Source organism: Heliangelus exortis, chromosome Z (assembly GCF_036169615.1).
Source record: "Heliangelus exortis chromosome Z, bHelExo1.hap1, whole genome shotgun sequence".
Lineage (NCBI taxonomy): Eukaryota > Metazoa > Chordata > Aves > Apodiformes > Trochilidae > Heliangelus > Heliangelus exortis.
In genome coordinates this window covers 40722519-40745396 of record NC_092454.1, presented here as the reverse complement: position 1 = coordinate 40745396, position 22878 = coordinate 40722519, and the positions used below count along the sequence as shown (strand labels likewise).

The 22878-nt window shown below is 36.6% G+C and overlaps 1 protein-coding gene across 3 annotated transcripts in view; it reads left to right on the top strand.

The window, feature by feature from the left end:
* Positions 1-22878, top strand: part of ADAMTSL1 (ADAMTS like 1) — a 405610-nt gene that overhangs the window by 94928 nt on the left and 287804 nt on the right. For all 3 annotated transcript variants that reach the window (XM_071730006.1, XM_071730003.1, XM_071730007.1), the window contains exon 2: positions 8614-8733. In XM_071730006.1, the coding sequence (XP_071586107.1) occupies positions 8614-8733 (120 nt within the window). The remainder of the gene's footprint in view (positions 1-8613; positions 8734-22878) is intronic.

Sequence of the window (22878 nt, the reverse complement as noted above, 5' to 3'; positions counted from 1 at the left end):
CCAGATTTCCTGGGCTGCTCTCCCATCATAGTACTCAGCCAAGCAGGTTTCTGAAGAGGCCAACATCTTCTCTCCTGAAGTCCAGGGTAATGAGGTTGCTGTGTGCTCTCCTGACTGCCCTAGGAATCCTGAATTCCACCATTTCATGGTCACTGCAGCCAAGGCTGCCCTTGAGCTTCACATTCCCCAACTGCTTCTCCTTATGGTCTTCTCTGTCACTTGGAGAAGGTAAATCATCAGTGCCTTCCAGGGACTTTCTTGATTGCTTATGCTTTGCTGTGTTTTTTGTAATTGAAATCTGCAATGAGGATTAAGGCTTGTGAATGTGGGGCTACTCCTTTAAGTCTGTAGAGGGCCTCATCTGCTTGGTCATCCTGGTTGAGTGAACCGTAGCAGACTCCCACTATAATGTCCCTTGTCCTCCCCTTAATCCTGACCCATAAACTCTGTCAGCTCCTCATCCATCTGCTGGTAGACCTCCATGCAATCTAGCTGGTCAGTGACATAGCGTGATGCTCCCTCCTTGTCTCCCTTGTCTGCAGTTCATAAAGATCCTGTGTCCTCCCATTCCAGCTCCCCAGTTGTAGGAGCCATCCCATCACATTTCTGATATACCAAGAAGATCAAAAGTAAATACTGGGGATTTTAGTACACAGATTCTATTTATCTTCCTCATATTTGAAAAAAATTATAAAACTGTAATAGTAATTTCTTAGATACCTGCAGTAATTTAATTTGAATTTGTTGCATTTTCTGACTTCTGATCTGTTCAAAAGATCTGTATTCTGAAACCAGAAAAAGATTAAGCTTCTTAGTGCCTGTGGGAATTGGCTATCCATATGTTCCCATCCATCATTTCCATTTCCATTGTGTGAGAGTTCCTTTTTCCTGCTTTCCTTGCTGCTGTGTGTTACCAGAGTGCCAAAGAGATGAATGATAGTGGCATTAAACTAAGGAAGTAGTGAGAGCTCTTTGGCAACTGTTTTGCTTAGTGCCTCAACTTGCTACTAAGATTTGGAATACATTAGCTCTTTGAAAATTTTTCATTGCCATCTGTAGCATCAGCTGCCTTTTCCTGGAGCATAAATGTAGTAGCACAAAATGTTTTTATCCTAGAAATTATTTGCATGGAACAGAAATCCTTCATGAAAATGTGACAGTGAAAGAAATCTCTACAGGAGATACCTATAAACTTCTTTGGGAAACAAATTTGGCTTTCTGTGGCCTGTAGGTATTCAAGATTCCATAGGAATTTTATCCCTAGTCTTAAAGACTAGAAGTCGCACTGTCTTGTGGGACCCAGAAAACATAATCCTATTTCCATTCTTGAGATATGAAGGAAAAAGTAAGTTCAGCACAGAGGGTTTGTTTTGCTAAGGTATTATGGCAGGTGATACATAATATTTCAGCCTGTCAGCTAGAGTTAGTTTTAAATAGTCGTATTAATTGTTAATGAAAATAAATTCTGACATTGTTTCTTGGAAGCTGTATCTTGGCATGATCACTTGACATGATTAAATCCAATGGTGTAAAGATATTTTTATTCTTTTTTATCATGGTGCCTGTTTCACAGCTGTTGAAACACCACCTCATTTTTTTCCCAATGTTTCTTGGTATACATTGTGACTCCTCCCAACTTCTTCCTGGTGAGGCACAAGAAAATGGGAAGTCTTTGGCTAGTATGAGCACTACTTAGCAACAACTAAAACATCAGTGTGTTATCAACATTGTTCTCATACTAAAGCCAAATCTCAGCACTATACCAGCAACTGAGGAAGAAAATAACTCTATTCCAGACACTTGTATATATCACAATTGTTTTTTTGTTGTTAAACTGTAACATATTTTAAACAGGAAGATATGACGAACTGCACTGAAAAGAATTTTAGGAGGGAATTCAGACATAATGAGTCTCTCTAGTGCAATACACTTACGCTAGTACAGGATATTAATTCATGCTGCCTAATCGTGAAGTGATGAGGTGCATTTTGAGACTGGGTGCTCTTTCTAAAAGATGTATTTTCCTTTATCCAAAAGTTATTAATGTGCAATGTAAAATACATCAATGTCTTAATGCATGAGTTACATGATTTGAACTGGTTAGGCTGTTAACGGATGTGTCCTCCAGCCTTCAATGTTATCAGTATTATGCAGCACTGAAAATACTGTGAAACACAATCTGATGAGACAAAGAGGTTTGCTTAGCACAAAACAAGTTTCATATAACTCTGACACTAAAGAATGTGACTAACAGTTTCAGAATTTCTCTCATCACTGACTGTAGGAAAGTAAGACAGTGTGAAAGGGATACTCTGTTGTATGTGAAGATATGGAGACATCCTGTAGAATAAGTGTTGAAGGCGACACCTTGGCTATGCTTGGGAGAGGCAGTGTGGTTTATCATCAACTCATAAGGATATTGAAGTGTTCTCTGGCTGGATACACCAACTCATACCATTGGGCAGAAGTTATTTCACTGTCCACCGCACACTGACAACTAGGACGCAAATATTCTGAAAGCCAGAGAGATGTATGGAAAGATGAATAAAAATTAGTCCTCTGTGATTTAAAAGTAAAATAATAAAAAAAAATAAAAAAGGTATTTAGTTATTTTTTGTTAAAGCAGGTCTAATTATCCAGATGCTGTAAATCAATAGCTTAGATAAAGCTATGCTAATTTATTCCAGCTGGATATCTGTTCTGTTACTTTCTAATTTGTGTCGAATACCCGGCTTCACTATCATCGTCTCCAGAAACCATTTGTCTCTGTAGATAGAGCATAAAGATCTGAGAGTAGTTAGAAATTGTGATTGAAAGAGTCTGACCCAGCTGACTTCATTGATAACACATGTGACAGAGGTTTGGTATACTAAATATGGAGACATAAAAAAAGAAACCTCCAGCCCTATAAAGACTTTTTTTTTTTTTTGTCCCCAAGGGGAAAAAAAAAATGTACCCAACTCCTTTATCAACATACGGTTCAGACTTAAAAGGACTCTGCATTTATTAAAACCAGTCTTACCATTGGCAGAAAGAATTACAAATCCCATCAAATGTATTTTTAAACTAAAATACAGGATGTAAAAACCCAATGTGAAGAAGAAGTTTCCTTGGAGTCTATTAATCAAGTCTTCAGATACAAGGACAATCACAGTGGAAAGATTTACACAAAATCTCAATCTACAAAGCTGCTCCTTATGATACTATTCTTATTGGATGTCTTAATAGTTAATAAGCATGAAAAAAGACTGGCATCCATTTCAGCCTTGTTAAAGTTGTAACAAAAATTTATGAATCTGATCACAAAATACGAAGCCAGTAATTGTATTGATGGAAACAATGGTAGTTTAGCTACTCAGCAAAAAAAAACCAAACCCAAAACCATACTCACCTGACCAGTAAAGTAATTGTTTTATTATAAAGAAATGAGGTAGCTGAAACCTATCTGGTTGAATTGCAGGCCATAAATATAGTCTTACTCCCTTTTTCTAATGTTTGTTTCGGCTATATGTATCTAGTATAAGTATCAAGTTCACTGTAAGTACATTATGATTTGATTAGCAGAAATTAGTAAAACTGTAATACATACCCATCAACAGTCAGGTCATTCCTGAAGTTCCAGTCCCTAATAAAGCAGAGAGATAGTCAGAGGCCCAACAGTACAAGGTCAAAATTGCCAAAATATGGTTTAAAGAATCCCACTTGTGAAGAATTATTTTGTGGTATTTGTCTTACTTTGCATTAATGTGTTAGAGATAAATGAAATAAGCAGGACCCTCCACCTCGAATACTTGATCTCCTCTGTGTAACTAGGGTTTGATTCAAAGTCCATAATTTCAGCACAGCAATTTTTTTACAGAGTTCATTATTCTGTGGCATAATAAATTTTAACAGTAAAACAGAACCTGAATGATTAGTTCAGTTTCTCTACTTTGAAGTTCTTTGGTGTATAATGATCTCAGGTCTCAATGGTTCAATATTTAAGTAGTAAAAGAAATGTGAAGGCTATCATTGTGAAATTTTATTTTCATGAGTATAATGTTGTGCTCATAGTGCACAGGAAGTCTGATGAAGCAATTCTGGAGAAGTTGCCCATTTCCTTATTCAAAACTCAGTTAAAATCACTGAAGGGAGCCTAGAGGATTCTGGAATACACCTGAAATTAAAAAACCAACCAACCAACCAAACAAAAAAACCTCAGAGAAATGGGTTTGAATGAAGAATCTTCTTTAAATTATTTGTTTCCAAGATTATATCATATTCTCTAGTTTATTTATTTTCCTGGGTGTACATTTATAATGAGTTATTTCCTTACTAAAGGAAATTTTTTTTAGTAGCATTTTTTCTAACACTCACAAAAATATGAAGTGCAATAAATTAGGTTAATACTAGCACCAGTATTTGTGATACATATGGCAAAACAATTGTAAGTCTTGTTTTCTGCTTTCTTTCATGATAATAATAACAATTTGAAATCGGGTACTGCTGATTAGACAACATTTGGAAATTACTGATCTTGCTAATCCCAGATGGTAATTTATTCATGCATTTTGGTGTAGTTTGTTGTCTACTCTGTCCTTAGGAACATATCGTAGGTCAGTAAATAAATGAACATTCTGAAGCTTACAGAATGATTTCCCTACATTCTCACTGGTGCATATTGATTCTGAAGATTTTAAAATTAATTTTTTTTTTTTTAAAAATAACAGCGGAATGAATCTTTCCTTACCTGTTGATCATCAACTAAGTAAGGCAATGAAACAAGTGCTAGAAAATTAGTTCTCCCGACCATATGTCTTGGTTTCCTTTAATTGTGTGTCACATAGCAATTTGTGTGTCTGCTTGAAAGAATTTTGAACAACACCATTTGTTTGGCATACATTGCAGAATGAATCTGGCTTGAATTCAGACTCTATCTTGCTCAAACCACAGTGGTTTTTTTCATAAAAAGAATAACTTGCTTGAGAAACACAAGTCATGCTCATCTAAATATCTCCTGTGAATCTTATACATTGGAAACTAGGTAATGTTCTCCAATATAATTCCAGTTCTTATCGATGAAGTTTTCTGATGTTTGTGCCTTTTGTCTTTACTACAGCTAAAAAGAAGGCTCTCATCAGCAGAATTTAAAAGGAATTGTATAACTTTGATTTGTTTGCTTCTATTTGAGTTTCCCTTCTTTCCCCATAGTCTGTTCTTTTATTAATTTTTTTTCCCCCCTTGTTCTTGTCCTTTCTCTGCTTCCCCCTTCCACCTTCTTTTCATGGCCAAGGTTGCCTGGCAGCAGGAGAATTGCTGTGTTTCTATGCATTCTGCATTTTTGCCACTCCATTTAGTGGGGCCATATTGGCTTTCTCCCTTGTTGGAACACTGTGGGTCAAGTGTAGGCGTGTGTGTGCTTTACAGATTTATCCCCATCATTGCTAATGTCTGTCCAAGATGCAAGTAGCTGGTGATTTTGTTTGAGGGACACTTCATGCTGTAATTCTTGAGTGCAAATCACCTTTTGTTTCTTTTGTTCATTTATAATGAGGGACTGAAATGGAGCTTAAATAATTCCTTCAATGAATACATTAACCAGACTCTTCTATTGTGGCTGTTTAAGAACTGAAAATAATTAGCAAAAAGCCATATTTCCTTCACAAAGCTTTAAAAGAAGTCAGGGCATTACCCTTAAGATTATCATGAATTCAGTCTCTGTGTAAAGGCAGGGAGAAAAATAAAAAAGATTAAATATGTTTCAAGACAAGCAAAAAGATTACTGGTGGGAACATTTCACCACTGAATAAAACATTCCCTTGGGAAATAAATCCCTATTTGGGTTTGTATTTTAAGGTACTTTGTGAATACCTTCAGAGAAGCCAGATAAGAACCTCCTTCTCTCTTTAAAAATTCTAAGCCTACAAACCAACTACAAACAGTAGCCAGTTTCCTAAGAGACAGACTGCTAATTCAGGAAAAATAATATCATTACTGTTTGGAAAGACTGGAATGAAAAAACAATACTGTTGATATTCAGGTCTCGGGATTTTTATTTTTTTTTTTTTCCATGGGGATAAAGACTTGTTTGTTTGTTTGCTTGTTTTCTACCATTAAACTTATACTTTCCGGGACATATTTTGGAATCATTCCACTTGGAATATATCCCAGGGATCATATTTTGAGACATCAGAAGAAGACATTGCAGGACTAAAAAATTACAGCTTAGGACTTTTATTGGTAAAATTAGACAACCCTCCCATTTAAAAGAAAGTTAGCAAGCTGAGGCCCAAAGCCTTAATATGTGAGGGCTGTTAAGCAAGAAATAACTACTAACTCTCAATGCCAAGGAAAGCTGGGAATCTTTTAAAGGTTACTTTCAAAAGAATTCTGCATGAATAATGAGAACTCCAGTTCAAGCCAGAGTAATGGTAGAGAGAAATTCTGCTGACAGCAGTTAGCTTAGGCCTGAAACAGTCCCTTTTACCTTCAGCAGAGATGACTGAAGGGCTCTAAAGAATCAAAGATGAGAGGAAAACATGGATGACATCCCAAGAATCTGACTACTTTCTTATAAGCTTTCTACTTGCTGTGGCAGCATAAGTCAGGTGTACAAGCATCTGAGCTTTCTCCTGTCTTCATGTGGTGTTAAATGTTTTTTGTGTAATGGCACCACTCCAGTAGGTGGCTGTGAACCATGCTAGTAACAGAGGTGTTCATATGTTATCTAGACCCACTTGGCACATTTGACATTGGGCTATGGGAGTCACTGGGAACTTTACTTGGTCAGTTGGGGCAGGTTTATTACAATAGCTCTCCTCTGCCTTCAATTTTGTTATGGTGGACTAGAAATGAAGCAATTATCACAGCATCAGTAGACAGGCATACAATGGTGTGGATTTGAAGGGACCTTAAAGACCATTTAGATCCAAACATCATGCCATGGACAAAGACACCTCCCACAAGCTTAGGCTGCTGAACATGCTGCCCAATCTGGCCTTGAGCACTTCCAGGGAGAGGGCATCCACAGCTTCCAGATTCCAGTGTCTCACCTCTCTCATAGTGAAGAATGTCATCCTAATGTCTAATCTAAATCTATCCACTCTTCAGTTTAAAGAAATTACCCCTTGTCATACCACTACACGACCTTGTAAAAAGTCCCTGCCCAGCTTTCCTGTTTTGGTGTCTGCCTTATCTCTCAGTTCACACTAGACATGGATTCTTTCCAGTCTTTCATTTAAACCTAAAGCTGATTTCATGCCAGTAAGGTCTTCAAATTATCAGCCCTAGTACAAATGCATTGACACAGCCTCTTTGATCACCTGGGCCTGCATATTTGACTTTGAAGACTGAGAAAATCTGTTTAGAAAAACTTGAACATTTCTGAAGGGCCAATGTACTAGTGTGTAACACAGAAACTTAACATTTGGAGAGTGATGTCCTTAATTATAGTAGTATCTCTTTTTGCATTTATTCCTCTAAAAAATATAATGTACTCATAACTAAGAAATTTCCAGCAGAAAAAAAACAAAACAGATTTTAAATTATGCATAGCTTGAAAAGTGTTCAGAGTTATTTACAGTGGCAGAATCAGGCTGTAAAATCCAGTTCTTACACAGAATTTCCAGTTCTTAGACAGACCTCAGTAAAGGCAAACAGCTTCTAGAACTCAGATTTTGAGCCAGACAAAAATAAATTCCAAGTCTGGGACCTTGTATAGAGACTGTACCCCTCTCTACCTATTCTACTTCCATCTTGGAGAATAAAGAAAAAGAAAGCTTGGGTCAAAACTGCAAGACAAAGCCATGGAAGATTAAAGGCAAAGATAATAACATTCTTGTTTCAGAATTCTCTATGAGATTTTGTGGTGGCTTGAGGCACCAGTGTCCCTAATCAAGTTCATTTGTCAGCTAGAAGCCACTTAGGCACACCAGTGAGTGTTCCAGGATGTGTTTTCTTCTTACATGATTGTGTCTTGGAGGACTGTGGGATGCAGTAAAATCCTTGTCATCCATACAAAAGTGTGGCCCTCTTTCACTTCCAAGTGTGCAGACAATAAGGCAGAATGTTGTTGCTAGCTTTAGTGAGAGTAATTCAGAGTTGAAATACATATGCAGGTTGCTGTGCTGTTTAGATCAGAGTTTAAATCAAAACGGATGTTGACACAACTCAACTTGTTAAAAGCCTACATTCCTCGTCTCTCACTGTAAATGTCACTGCTACCTTTCTGCTGCCTGGTATTTAATTTCTTGCTTTCTCTCATATGCTTAATTTTCAAATTAGTTTTGTCATAAAATCCAAGAGAATCATGAGTAATTATACTACTAATAAGTTTTTTACTGTTAACTGCCTTACAAATCATAGCAGTAAGTAATACGATAGAAACTAATAGAAACTATTTTCACAAAAGAGTCTCATGTAAATGACAATTACTTCTTGACTACTGACTTTCTTTGAACGTGTGGTTTTGCTTTCATTAGTGCCACTGCTGACCAGTTTAAAAGAGTTTAACATTGGAAGGCAAATAACAGTTGGGGATGTTTAAATCTCCCAGTCTGGATGATCTGGATATCACGACTGTGTCTCTGACAGAACTGAAGTTTTGCTTTTCTTAATATAATGTTTTCCTTCTAGGTTTGTGGAGACCAAAATCAAGAAGCAGTTTTCCTACGTGAATTTACTTTGATTCGGAGGGAAAGTCTTCATGATGATTTCATATCTGATCTGCTGAATACCCACAAAACAGAAGATCTGGTAGGAATTGTCTATTATTCTAAAGAATGATCAGGAATGCTTTCAGAAATACAGATTTTTGCAGTAGAGCTTTCGTTCTGCTTCATCAATCTATGGAAGTTACAATACTAGATTTTTTATATATAAAAAATGCCATTCTAAAAATATTATAAATTCCATGTAAATAAAGACTTGTTAATAGGATGGGTTTCAGATGTTTATGTGGTTTCATTATTTTAAGAACAGGCTTTTTCAAAAGAAGAATAGATTGGTCTTTCACTTTCCAATGAAAATGTTTATCATTCAGAATTTTGGCCATCTAATTTGCTGCGATTGATTTATTTGGACATGCAAATGGAGTTGTTGTCTTTTATTAAATATGAAAGACTAAAATTAAATTCACGTGTTATATAAAATAAATACACTTTAAAAAATAATTTTATACATTGCACCAAGGAATCCAACAGGCAGGGGAAATGCCTTTATGAAAAATATATTTTTTCTCTTCTCCTGTGCATGTCTGGTAAGATGTTTGTTTCAGAACTGAAGGATTTAACATCTCAAGAGCAGTTAATTCTCTGATGGTTTTGAAGATAGAAAATGTGAAAAAAAATGGGAGTCATGCTTAATCATGCTTTGATATAAATTAAAGCAAGTCAGCTGATTTTAAACTACAGTAAATGCATAGGTCTAATAGTTTCAAGGTTTGATATGATTTCCAACATATTGTGGCTTACCAGAAGCGGTGGTCCATTAGCTTCTGATATTACCATGATTTGGTGGTGTGTTTTAGGGATTAGTGTTCAAAAGAACGACTCTGTAAGACAGGAAACATAAAGAAAAGCAATTTTAGAATAATTAAGTGTTGGCACAGCCACATTGGCTGCCTTTTTAATCAACTTTTTCTCATAGCCTCAGAGTGCAATATCTGAAGTTACCTTTATAAGTGCATGATGGAATATTAGGTAATTATCATTGGTGGGAGGATGTTTAGCTAGGACTTTAGAAGGATGAGGTTGGATGGATGTCTTTTGTTAAGTCTTGTTGCTTAGGCTAGGGAATCCAGTTAACAAAAGGAATGAAGTCATTAAACAGTCCACTGTGTTTGTGCTAATCTGTCTGCTTTATTCAAGTTATTCTTGGTGCTTTACAAAGAGATTTCAGGTCAGGCAAAACCGAAACTTTGTTCTATCACTCTGGATAATTTTATGGCAGTTCAGGACTGTATCAAGCAGCCACTTCACTGCCAGGACAAGATTCACTAACAGAGCACCAGGCTTCTGCTACCTTCATACACTTCTTGTGGGAGTATGGCTGAAATTGTTATTCAATAAAGCATTTATTCTCTGCATCCCAGGTAGGCAGGCAGCATTTTATTATCATCTGTCAGTACCAGTGAACTAATGGGTTTTTTTTTCTGTATTTATGGCTGTTTTATAAGTGTAACATGATTGTGTTTGCATGAGCAGAAAGTAATCTGAAAATAAGCCATAGATTTGACTCCAAGTTGATGTTCTTTTAAAATTATAATTACAAAATGATACTGTATCATTCCTGTGATCTTTCTGTGCATCTATGGATGCATGAAAACACATCTACACTTGAAGTATTTTTCACAGAATATATGACTTTGTAACATTGACTTAAGTATAACTTAGGGAACTTTCATTCCAACCTAATCTGTTTGTGATACCATCTTCAACGATGGAAGCACCTACTCTTTTCTCTGCATGACTGATTCAGAAGGGAAGAGGTAGTATGGAAGTACTTGAAGGAAATTTTCTGTATTTTGTCTGAAGCATTTTAAATGTATCCGTATCATATTTTAAATATCTTAAATATACCTTCATGACTACTGCTGCCTGCTATGCAGACTCTGTTTCAAAGACAAACATTAATTTCACCAACGGTTTTTCTCTGGCACTTATCTGAAATATCTGTTTCTTAAATATTAGTGAATTTTCTCCTAAATATCTGTGGCATAGACAGTATGTTACTCCTATTTTATGGATGTAGACAGAAGGGCTCACAGACATCAACATCAAAAGTACCCACTTTTCTTGGGTGCTCTGTCTCAGACAGAATGTTCCTTTTTTTTTTCAATTCACCTCACATATCATAGCAATAAATTCAGAGGGGAACTACTAACCTCAGATACAACAATGAGTGCTCAGCATCTTTATCAAGCTGAAGATAACACATAAGGCATCTACACAAACAAAGAGTATATGATTAGTAACTTACTACAATAAAAGTTATCAATGGCTTTGCTGGAGTGATACAAACACTACTGCAGAGGTATAGATAGTTTACCGGAGCAGAAATCACAAGCTCAGTTCAAAGGATACTCCCTTTTTCCTGTTATTTCTGCTGTGATCATGGTGTAACTAATGAGGAAATCTACTGCAAAGATGTCTTCCTGACAAATGAGACACAGGCAAAACAACTTCTTTTATGATACTTCTCTAATAAATCTCCCACTTTTATTCTTTCTTAGGAATCCTGTGACTAACATAGGGTAGGGTTACCTATTTGCTACTTTTCGAAACCTGTGTGTTCCCAGAGCCTCAGTTATAGCTCTACAATTAGTGTCTAAGTCATCATTTATAAAAATCTTTTACCTTTGTCTTGTCTTCTGATGACAACATAAGCTGATTGATGCTTTCTGGGAAAATCCAGGCTGGTGATTGATATTTAGAAGTTATTCTGACTACCTTTACCTTGTATTTGCTCAGAGCAAACAGATCTCCCTGGTGCAAGATAGTCCTATGTATGCCGCCAACTCAATTATTTGAAAATCATGAGTCTCTCCTGGCAAAACCATGAGACTGACCTCAATATTTTGGGGTGTAAAGCAAAGCTGTTGAAATTTCTATTTCCACCCAGAGACCAGGAAATATTTAAAAGTTCTCTGAAAAATACCATCCTCCTGGAGGTCCAAATCAAACTGGCTTTTTTTCTGGAGTGATCCAGACAGCCATTAGGGCACAGACCTCTCAGACTGCATGTAGCAGCTGCATGGCATGATAGAACATGATTTCTGAATGTCATACTGTCATCACCAGTTGGTTTCTTTAGGACAACAAGATTCTCCTTGGACACAGGTTAAGAATAATTTCTCTGAGAGAACCTTTTTATCTTTAGAGATGAGAGCAGCCTTTAATTTTTTATCCAGGTAAAGGAAAACTTGACCTCAGATAGTGGGATTCTTTTCTTTCATATTATCTAGCTCATCTGCTTCATCAGTTCAGAAAAATCCCTTGGTCACCAGCTGATAAAATATGTTCTGAGTTTATTGAATAACATCATCCTTTGTACAACTGATAAGTGTCAAGTTCTTTAATATATCCTAGTAATTTTTTAAAAATTATTTTGCAAAATGTTTGTTTCATGATTCAACCCACATTCATGACTGCTCCTTTTTCACTTTCTGTTTTGAGCTTGAACCATTTCCAGTGTAAACAGCTGAAGTACTTTTTGCCTCCAGACTAAATTGCCCTAAGGTGACCAAGGTTTTCATCTTTAAGTTTCACCTGCTTTAAAAAGGAAAAGTATTAAATATGTTTAGATACCTGTAGATCACTGAAAACAAAACAAAACAAAAAAAGGGTGGGTGATAGTAGTTTTCCCTTTTTCTCAATTAGAAAAGTCTGCAATTACTCACATAGCAAAATACTCTAATGCTTTCCTGTCCATTTTTCTGTATTCCTATTAATGATACTATTTACTTTCTTTCTAAAATAAAAACATTAACATTGAATGTTTTTTATTCCTAACTTTTCCTTTATTTTTCTTTTTAGTTTAGAAAGCCAATCAAGACACTTCTGCTTAAGAAAAATAAATAAAAGTAAATTAATGAAAAAAAAAAACCAAACAAAACAAAACCCCAAACAAACAAACAAAAAAACAGCAAACCAAAATACCCTATTACATTCAAAAACTTTGAATCCAGCACCCAGAACTGCCAAAATTGTCTTGTGGCTGTATCTAGTGCTGAACTTCGTGCAGGAGGAAAGGAGACAAGAAGGCAGTTTTTAGACAGACTTTTATTAGCCCTGCCCACATTAGAAAAATGATAAATTAAAACACAACAAATCCATTGTTTATACAATTGTATATATGCTTGTGTTAAATTTATTCATATTTGTTATACTTTACCTTGTTCTTACAAATGAAAATTTCCCTATTTGCCATCAGATTAAGTAGCTTTTCTCTTTCTTTCAGTGAAGTTGTGCCAACTCTTTTATTCATTACACTATTTCCATTCTTTGTGAACTCAGTTCAAATAGTTACTAGTTTATTTTGCTCTAATAAAATATGGGTATCCTCTGTGTGTGTGTCAGTCTTGCTTCTGTGCATTTTAATAATGGGTTTTTGAACCTGTAAATTGCAACTGTAGTGTAAATAAATAGTGAAAATAATCCATGAAAGATATTAATTGAGAAGAGTTATTACACTGAAAATATGTATAGTTCTAGCTTTTTAAAAGAAATGATCACTGTTTACAAGGTCTTACTTCATTAAAATTACCAATTTCTCTTTTTTATGTGATGGACAAAATAATGGAAATTAGCAGGAAAGTCACAATGGGTGAAGGGCAAGCATCAAACAGATAAAAGAATTATCTAAAAGGTTTCTAGAAAGGAAGACAGGATACTGACCTGAGGGATTCCAAGCTTCTTTCTGTACCAGAGTTCATAAGTTTTATTTTAAATTGTTCAATATAAGCCAAAGTATAAGTGAAAAAAGCTGTAACCTTTAACAACTAGTGATGATGATATGAATAACTCATTTAAAAAATTTGGAGGAAAATGTTCCTATTTTGGACTTATATTACATCCCTGACTAATACCTTTTCCTACTGCTAGGCAAATGTTTGCTGATTTTCTATTGTATAAACATTAACTGATACAATAGTAAAAAATATGGTTGTGAAGCTTTAGCTGCTTGCAAGTTTGCTATTCCCCATAATTTCATATTTCTTTCTTAGGCTGGTATATCTTTGAAGTTCTCTTCATTTTTTTTATTTGTATGTGCATATATGATACATACATGCTGTTTATAGCTAACTGCCATACACATAGGTACATACACATAGACCTGTACAATGAGCATATGCCTATCTAGATGCCATGTTTGCATCATGAGTCTCAGAATCCTAAAGTGATATAGACGTTGTTGCACATTCTCTTTTCTAAGTTGTCTGAAACAGAGTAGAGGAACAACTGACAGATTATTCTTTCAGTTTTGCTTTTTCAGCATTTATAAAGAAATTTCTGAATGGTGGCTTGTGATGCTTTAGGACTGCAGGCTTTTCAAGAACACTTCTCTTGCTTTCCAATTGCAGAGAGCTTTCTTAGCTGAGCTGAACATAAGCATAGAGACAATGGGATCAGGAGTGCCTCTTTAGAGACAGTCTGCAGTCCTCCACCTTTGGACAATGCCTCTCAGCATCACTGCAAAGAAAAGGGGAATTGTTTTTTTCTATTCCCTGTTCACATAGGCTCAGGCTGTGTGCTGAGGATGAGTGCTGGAGAATCCAGCATCAGGAGCTTCTACTGTCTAAGGGAGAGGTAGCACATTGGAGGGATTAGCAAATGTTAGAAACACTTAAAAGTTTTTCCTTTTTGGGTCACACTAAGCTATGCTACAGCACTATTCTTAGAAATTTGTACTACTTAAAAGTCACTGGCAGGATTCAGAATCTAAATTTAGTAATTTAGATTTCTGACCTAAAAGTAAGTCTGTATGCCTGCATATTTCAGCTGTCACATATACCAGCATGTGCTGGCCTTGTTTTATTGGGTTGCCTCTAGTTTAGGTCACTGTTGAAGGCTTTTAGAAACTATTCCTACTGAATTGTGTTAATTTCAGTAAGAGGAACAAGAACTGGTGGATGGCTGTATGGTTTATACCAATGATCAGAAAGCTTGGATTCTTACATCTTCACTGCCAGTGATGACAGAGACTGTTTCCCTCTCCTTCAGTCTCTTTCTTTTTTTTTTTTTTTTTTTAAAGAATGTTAGTGTGGTCCTCATCTCATGATTTCTTTGAAGATTACACTGATGATAATCAAGAACACAAACTTTCAGAAGTGTTCAGATGAAGAAATCAGCAAATGGGTTTGTAAAGAAGTGGCTGTTTGCAGAACAGTTTTGTAGTACTTACTCAGCTCTTAATATCTAGATTTAGAATAATAATTTATTGAAAATCTAGGGATGGCCACAGAATCAGAATAAATCCTAATTACATCCTCTGTTGCAGTACCATTAAGAACGACTGTGCTTTTAATAGTCAGTTGCCACATACTGAACAGTCAAATCACGATGAATGTATTTAATCTTTTGGCATTTTTAATTAACATTCCATAAATCTTAACTGCATTATTAAATCCTTATTTGAAAATTACATTCAGGTCAGCTTCAGTTCTATTCTATTGACTTCTATGGCTCCTACTCCTTACTTACAGTTTTCGGATTAGTAGTGCAGGAATGTATCCAAATATTTTGGCTACACACTGTTATATTTTATAGCAAGATGTTTTTCAGTCTGATCATACCATATTTTTTGCAGACTTTTGGGAAAGCAAGCAGTAAAAGTCTAGTGGTAGAGTCAAAGCAGTGGGTTTATGAGAAAAATTCTGGTACTATGTATGGAATACATAATATCTAGCCTTTAAATTATAATCCACTATAATACTTTTTCTTCTACACAGAGAGTTGCTGTTGCTAGAGTGAGCTTTTGAAAAAAATGTATTCAATTTTTGCATCATCTAGCATAATTTTGTATGCCTTCAATCCAAAGAGTATTAATCATCCTACAGAAATTACTATTTGCATGGGTGTCCTGGTTTGGGCCAGGATGAAGGTAATTCTCTGTCTTGTACTTCTGCTTTCAGCTAAGTCTCTTGTAAGCAGCTGGACTTGCTGAAATTAACAGCAAGTTTCTCAGTCAGTGTCTGCTTCTGGGACTGATAACACTCAACTTTTATAGTTACAGCTAGACACTGGTGTGCAGAGCCAAGGACACTGCTCAGTTTTGAGGAACATTTTGCCCTCAGGAAGGAGAAAAGGAGTAAAAGAGGTCACACCTGCAAACCCTCCTTTAGGGAGGAATAGACAAGATAGATGGCCAAAATTGACCAAACAGGATATTCTATCTCATACAGATCATACTCAGTATTGAGGGATCATGAGAGTCAAGCCCCTTCCTGCTTCCCCTTCTTCACCTGTCCCTGTTTGCTTCAGCATCCTGGGAGGATTCTGTCTGTTCGTCTGCCTGTGGTCCTGATCCGTGCCAGCCTGAATCTGTGTGTTCCTGCCTCCAACTCCTGACTGCTGCTCGCTCCAGGAGTCCAGCCTGGACTTTCCCAGGGCTGCCCTGCAGCCTCAGTGGTGACTTGAGAGTTATTGGGTGAAAAAGGGGAGGAACATGGTATCAATTTTCCTGTATATTTGTATATATTGAGTATTTTTTTTCTTTTCATCATCACTGTTTCATTAAAGTTGTGTAGTTTAGTTTCCAACCCATAAGTCTCTCTCCCTTATTCTCTCTACTTTTTTATCTTAATCCCAGGGTCATGGGTTCCAGGCCCACGTTGGGATTCAATAAATCTGTCACAGTGTAACACTGTCCCGGCAATTAAACTGAATGACAGATGCTCCCTATTAATCCCCCTCCCAGGTCAAGGACGGTACTTTCAAAGCAATGGATTATAATTTAGCAAAACTGAAGGAAGTTGTCAAAACAACAAAAACTTAACAAGTTGTCAGAACTTAACAAAGCAGTGGGTAGTAAATCTTAACAAAGTTAGAAACTATGTTTGTCATAGTTTCTAACTGTGCTCATGTGCACAGTTAAGGTTAGAAACAGACACAAGAGAGAGAGAGAGAGAGACAAAAATATGTCACCACCCTTGGATCCAGCGATGATCTTGGTAGGAAGTTGTGGTCCTTGGATGGCAGGTGCACATCCAGCATTTTGAGTGTGCCTTTTTTATGCTGCCTGACCCTATCTTTTTTATTATTTTTTGGAGGGGGCGTGGCATATCTTGCAAAGCCAGGTGTTCACTTTGGCCCCTCCAGATGGGTTGACACAGCAATAATCCTTATTTCTGTGCATTTGTCCTCTCCAGTGTCTTTACCCGGGGCACACACAAGATGTCACTCTGCCTCCACAGGGTGCAGCTTGCCTGCCCCTGTCCCTTATGGAATAAGGACAGTAATCTGCCTATCAGGGTGGCCACCAAACAGAGCTCCCCTTGCCAGGCCAGTGTTCAGCTTATCTGGGTGGCCATTAAAGGAGGGGCTGCTCTTGTGAGAATAGGGCCCCTTTTATCTGAGTGGTAACCTATATGGGGGTCTCTCCCTGAGAGAGCAGAGTCCAGATGGCTATCGAGTGAGGCCTCCACCTGAGCACAGTGTCCACTTTGTCAGGGCAGCTGTTTTGAGACAAATATTCTTTTCAGGTATCTACAAATTTTTACACAATTTCCCTCAGCTGCAATAATATTTGTCCTTCCTCCTTCCTCAGGAGGTATAGTGTGGGCACTTCAACAATCCTATCTTTTTAATATGAATACACCATGATATGTATTTGTTTTCATTGCTGTTTCTGATGAAGACAGGGATGAATGTGCATTAGGACTAGAAGATAGGTTTGGACCAAAAGGTGGAGTATCATCCCTCTAGGAATTCATTTTTGCAGTACACTACTCATCCTTAAGCAAGCTTTTTTTGTCCAGAGGTAAGTTTTTCTTGTACTGTAATGGATCAAAGAAATAAATCTGTTGGCCATCCCCTGTGTATTGAATTAGATTTCCAAATTTGATATACCTTTCTGGTGATACTGCTTCTGGGCTAAGACCTAGACCAAAAATTTTATTAAAAATCTGTGGGAAGCAAAAAATGGATTTCATGTGGTCTAAGTACTCAGAGCTAGATACTTCACTTGGCACTGGAAATTCTAGGCACAATCTTCTGCATGATAAGAACTTTTACATCTTTCCCATTCTATGGAAAAAAATCCTGTTGCATTTTTATGTTTCAAGAAATGTATAACATCACTTTTATTTCAGCATTGCTGACCTCTTGTGTTATCCTCGTCAGAGATAAACTTTTTTTGCCTTCATTTCTCAATAAGTTAAACTGAATTGGGCTAAAACAGGGATTTTTCACCCTTTATGTTAATCTTGATAAAGCACTGGCTTCCATCTTAATAAATCAAACATTATTTTTAAACATCAATAAATTTTTATACATTGCAGAGCCTGCAATGTATATTGGATTCTCTGTGTCTAGAAACTACAGTGATTGGTGGACAGTGAAGTTCAATATAAAGAGTTTGGAATATGTGTGTATGAGTTTTTTCTCTTTGCCTTTAACCTACAGAAAAGATGAAGGAGTGATTTATTCCTGAAGAATTTCTGTGAGCATTTTTTTGCAATCGCCTTCCCTCTCACCCCCTAAAAAAATAAAATCATCCTTTTCTACCCTTTGCCTTTAGCTGATGGATTTGTTGGAAGACTGATATTCAAAAAAGAATTTAAGTACTGTATGGTTAGTGATAATGAGTGAATTTTTAACAATTGAATTTAGGGGGTTCAAAATCCAACACGATGAATTAGTATTCTGCTTTAATGGAATTGCATAAGAAGGAGGAATAATGGATAGAGAAAAAAAGCCTTAAAGACAAAGTACTGTATGTTGGGCAGGTATTGATTCTATATCCTTGTTTCTGAACTGTTAGCCTCCATAGCATAGGCTTTTCTGAACTTCCAAAAAAAGAGGGACATTTTAATTTATAGTGTTACTTTAACAAAAATTACTAACAGTATAGGAATATGTCTTTGCTGACTTAAGATGACACTTACTTCTTTAAAAAACAAACAAACAAACAAACAAACACTATTTCAATTGTGTTAACAAATGTACTTTCTTGGTGATGTATGTAAAGAAAAATCACAATTCAGTATACTGCTGGAAATTCCCAATATGATTGTATGCAGATATATCTGGGTCATTTAGTTTCCTTCATTATCTCTGTGTATTTGAATGTCCATGAGAAGATACGCAAAACAATGTTAGCACAACTGTTTTGCACCATGTCTTTTGTATCAGTCTTGGCATTCAGAAGGGAATAAAAGGCACTTCAGCAGTTTCCAGTGTCTGGTGGTTGAATCACCATTCTTGGAGGTGTTAAAAAGATGTATAGATGTGGTTGTTAGGAATACAGTTTATCACTGGTCTCTGTAGAGTCAGATGAGTGGTTGGACTGGATGACCTTTAAGGTCTTTTCCAAGCAGAACAAATCTGCAGTTCTGTGATTCTCTAACTTTGTATAATTTATAGCAGAGGGAAAATTGTGTCATTAAATCCTTACAGATCATTTCATGAGTGTAAAATTAACTTTATGATAGTTCATACCAGCTCACTTTGCATTCCCTTGGTGATGTAGGAATGAATAGTGATATACTAGCAACTGACTTTATGATCAAGTCTCTTTGGCACCATCTTCTGGGTCTTAATTTTCTATTTTTCTCAGTCTTTGTGATGACAAGTAGGCATTAGAAAAATTCCTAATAATTAGAAATTATTAGAAAATAATAAAAAGCAATAGGAGATTGTGAAGGTGTAGAGAATAGGTAATGTTCTTTGTAGGATGACATAATAAACAAAGCATAAAATGATTAAACCCATGAACAGGTGATTGGAAACGCATTAAGCACTGAGCAGAAGGAAGCAGCATGTCTGATACTACTGAAAAAAAAGAGGTGAGCATGTGAAGATTTGTGGCAGACTCAAATTAATGCAAATTCTCTTGCATGACGATAGTGGACAAGTACCTCAGGAAAGATACAGAAGGGCAGGATCACTGTTGTTCTAGGTTCTGTTAACTAAAACTAAAAAAAGCAAGACTACTTACTGTTTGTCCTCAATACGAATCACATACCCATGTAGTCTCATGGGCTGGTGGGGGTTTGGGGAGGTCACTAACCCCAGCTCCTGCAAGAACAGGCTCATCTGGGGTGTCAAACCAGGATACTTGGGGCTTCACACAGTCAGGATGTGAAACTCCACAGGCAGCAGACATCTCAGATTCTGTAGGCTCTGCTCTACTTCTGGGATGTCCTCCTGGGGAAAAGCCTTCTCCTTGTGTCCACCCTAGGTCTCTCTTGTTTCAGCTTGTGTCACTCTTACAGTCCCACCACAAACTGCTGTGAAGAGCCTGGCTGTGTCTTCCATCCCTTCCCATTGGTGCCACAGATGCTGTTGGGTGCCCCTGAAGCCATCTCCCCTCTTGACTAAACCACCCCTTGTCCTGAAGTCTCTCCGCACATGGCAAGAGCTCTGGCCTCACTGCCATGGTGGATTACTCTCACCTTCAGCCAGTTTGTTAAATGTCTTTCCTGCACGAAGGGTAATATTCCTTGTGTGGTCTGATGAGCAAAGTGTAAACAGGCCAGTCCCTTTCTGCCTTTTGGGGCTGTCTTGTGCTCACATCCCAAATAGTCCCTTGCTGCTGCCCAGATAGGTGACCCCTGGTCAGTTTGCTGCCAGGGACAGCCCCCCACAGCTGCCCCCTGGCCCTGCTGGACCCAGCTGGCACCTCAGGGTCCTGTCTTCCTTAGGAAGATGTTAGTGTTGGCAAGCTTCTGTCAAGGTCCCTTGGATGGCAGCCATGCCCTCAAGAATGTGGGCTGTTCAAGCAAGTGTGCAAGCACAGGTAGGGATAGCAGATAATTAAACATGTAATTATAATTTTTTTTAAATTACTGGACTGCATCATGATTTTAGTCAGTCTAAAAGGTTGTGTGTTCATCAGCATCTACAAACTGAAGACTTCAGTATCAGACTTCAGTTTCAGCAAAGAGAATCAGTGGTGGTGCTTCCATACTAAGTCACTAGTAGAGGTGATAGAATCTATTACCAGTGAAAATGACAAATACACATCAAGTAGTGACTCCAGACTCAGGTAGAAAATATATTAGATAAAGAGATATTTTAATAATGGATTTGCATAAGCCTTGGGAACATTACAGTATCAACAGTTAATGGGTATATTATTATATTAATGGATCATTAAAAGAACAGGTAATTAATAAATGTGACCCTATCCTGCATTGTTCTTTTCTGTATAAAATCTGGAATTCCTTTTTAATTTCTGTTTTCTTTCTTAGGCCCCCAATGGTTGTGGGTTTTTTTGTGAAACTATTTTTTCTTATTTTTACTTGAGTTTACTTTAAAATGTATTGTGGAAAAATAAGGCTATGTTTTTCTGGTTTTAGTTCTAATATGGAGGGTTTTGTCTGACATTTGTCTGTAATTTTTTTTTACTGCAGTTGTAATCCATAGGCTAAATCAAAGCATAGCAAAACCAACAAGTTGCCTTAAAAAATTAGTACAAAATACACATTGGGCTGCAAAGTATTGTAGTAATGCAGGCACATGCTGAAGTCTTCTATTACTTTAAGCTTCAGGGATAAGAGCTGTTTCTTAATGGCAAAAACTACATGCCACTATGGAAGACATGCCATTGCTCTTAATTAGGAGATAAAGTGCTGAAATCTAAAGCCACATTCCCAATGTCAAATTCAAATATATTGTCATAGCTGTGGTTCATGTTTCTCTGTCTTCTGTCCCACACAGATAATCTCCTTTATTACTGTTTTCATATTCATCTGCTTAAATAGATAGAAATATTGGTGTTTTGGGATATTTTAAATAGAAAAAGTAAGAAAAGTAATGTCCCTATCTACTTAGCTCTGCATGTTTCTTTGAGATATGCAATATAAATACGTGCTTTTAATTGTTCTAGAGTTTTCATTGACTTTAAAGTTCTTTGTAGTGTCAATGTTGGCTATATTAAATATAGAAAAAAACACAGTAATTTTAAATTTCTCAAATGGGAAATTTAATTTAAACTAATAGTTTAGAAGGATAGATATAAAAAATCATAATCATACTTATTGATCTTAAGTATGTCTGTATAGACACAAATGTATCATAAAGATAAATATTACAGATATCTATCCCTAATCTGTGTTTTCAGCTAAATTTTAAATGTACTTGTCTTTCAGCTACAGAAGAGATAATACTATTGAGTCAGAACATACTAGTGCCCTAGTGAAGTTGATATCAAATAAAAATTGTGAAAGTACAGGTCTATCACATTGACCGTAAATTTGTCTTCTTCATTTGGATTTTTTGTTTATTTTATTTTCAAAGTAAAATGCATTTGTGAATACAGTCTTTGTAAAGAAGACTGACTCGCAGGTACTAGATTTACTGGATTTACTGGATTAACTGGCTGCTGTTGTGTATTCAGGAAGGGCTGAAAGTGAAAATCTCACTTCAAGAACTTTTTTCCCTTTCCTCCTCTCTTGAGAAATGAAATGTCATAACCGACTGGAATGATACAGGGTGGGAATTGCTACAGAAGGGGAGAGTGCTTTAGGGTCATGTAATTGGATAATAATGGAGATTAATTAAAATAGACATAATAAAAAACCCCATTAATAGACGTATTTTCAAAATGTGCCATCAAACTGAGAAAAAATAGCCTTAATGTCAAAAAGAAAAAAAAAAAATCAAGCAATGCTGAGGAGCAGCTGCCTAAGGAATGATTTTTTAATGTACTAGTGATCAAAAAAACATGGTATTGGATAGGGAGATGATACATTAGATTATTTGATCATTCCCACTTACAGGGCAGGAAATTAAATTCTTTAGTGCTTTATTCAGCACATTGTCAAATGTTTTACCAAGCCTAGTTTTAAGTAGCCTAAGCAATGGATACGGGAAATCCCTTGGTATTTTTCTAACTGATTTATGTGGAACCTAAGCACAAATAATGAAATTCCAAAGGGTGGTCAATGCTCTGAAGAAACAGCTGGATAAAACCCAAAGAATACTGTGTGTGAACATGCTGACACAAAAAATCAGACCCCTCAGTAATGAATATAAAAGCAACTAGAGAATTTCACTACATTTACAACCTGCGGTTCAGAAGGCATCCCAGATAAAGGAGTCTTGATGGAGCTTGAATCCTCAGTTTTAGAGAGCACAGGAATGCTTGTGTCATTGTGTCTTTGATCTGTTTAAATGAGAATCACTCCCTGAATGCACTTTCTTATTCTCTGTGACAAGGACAAGTGGAATCTCTTCC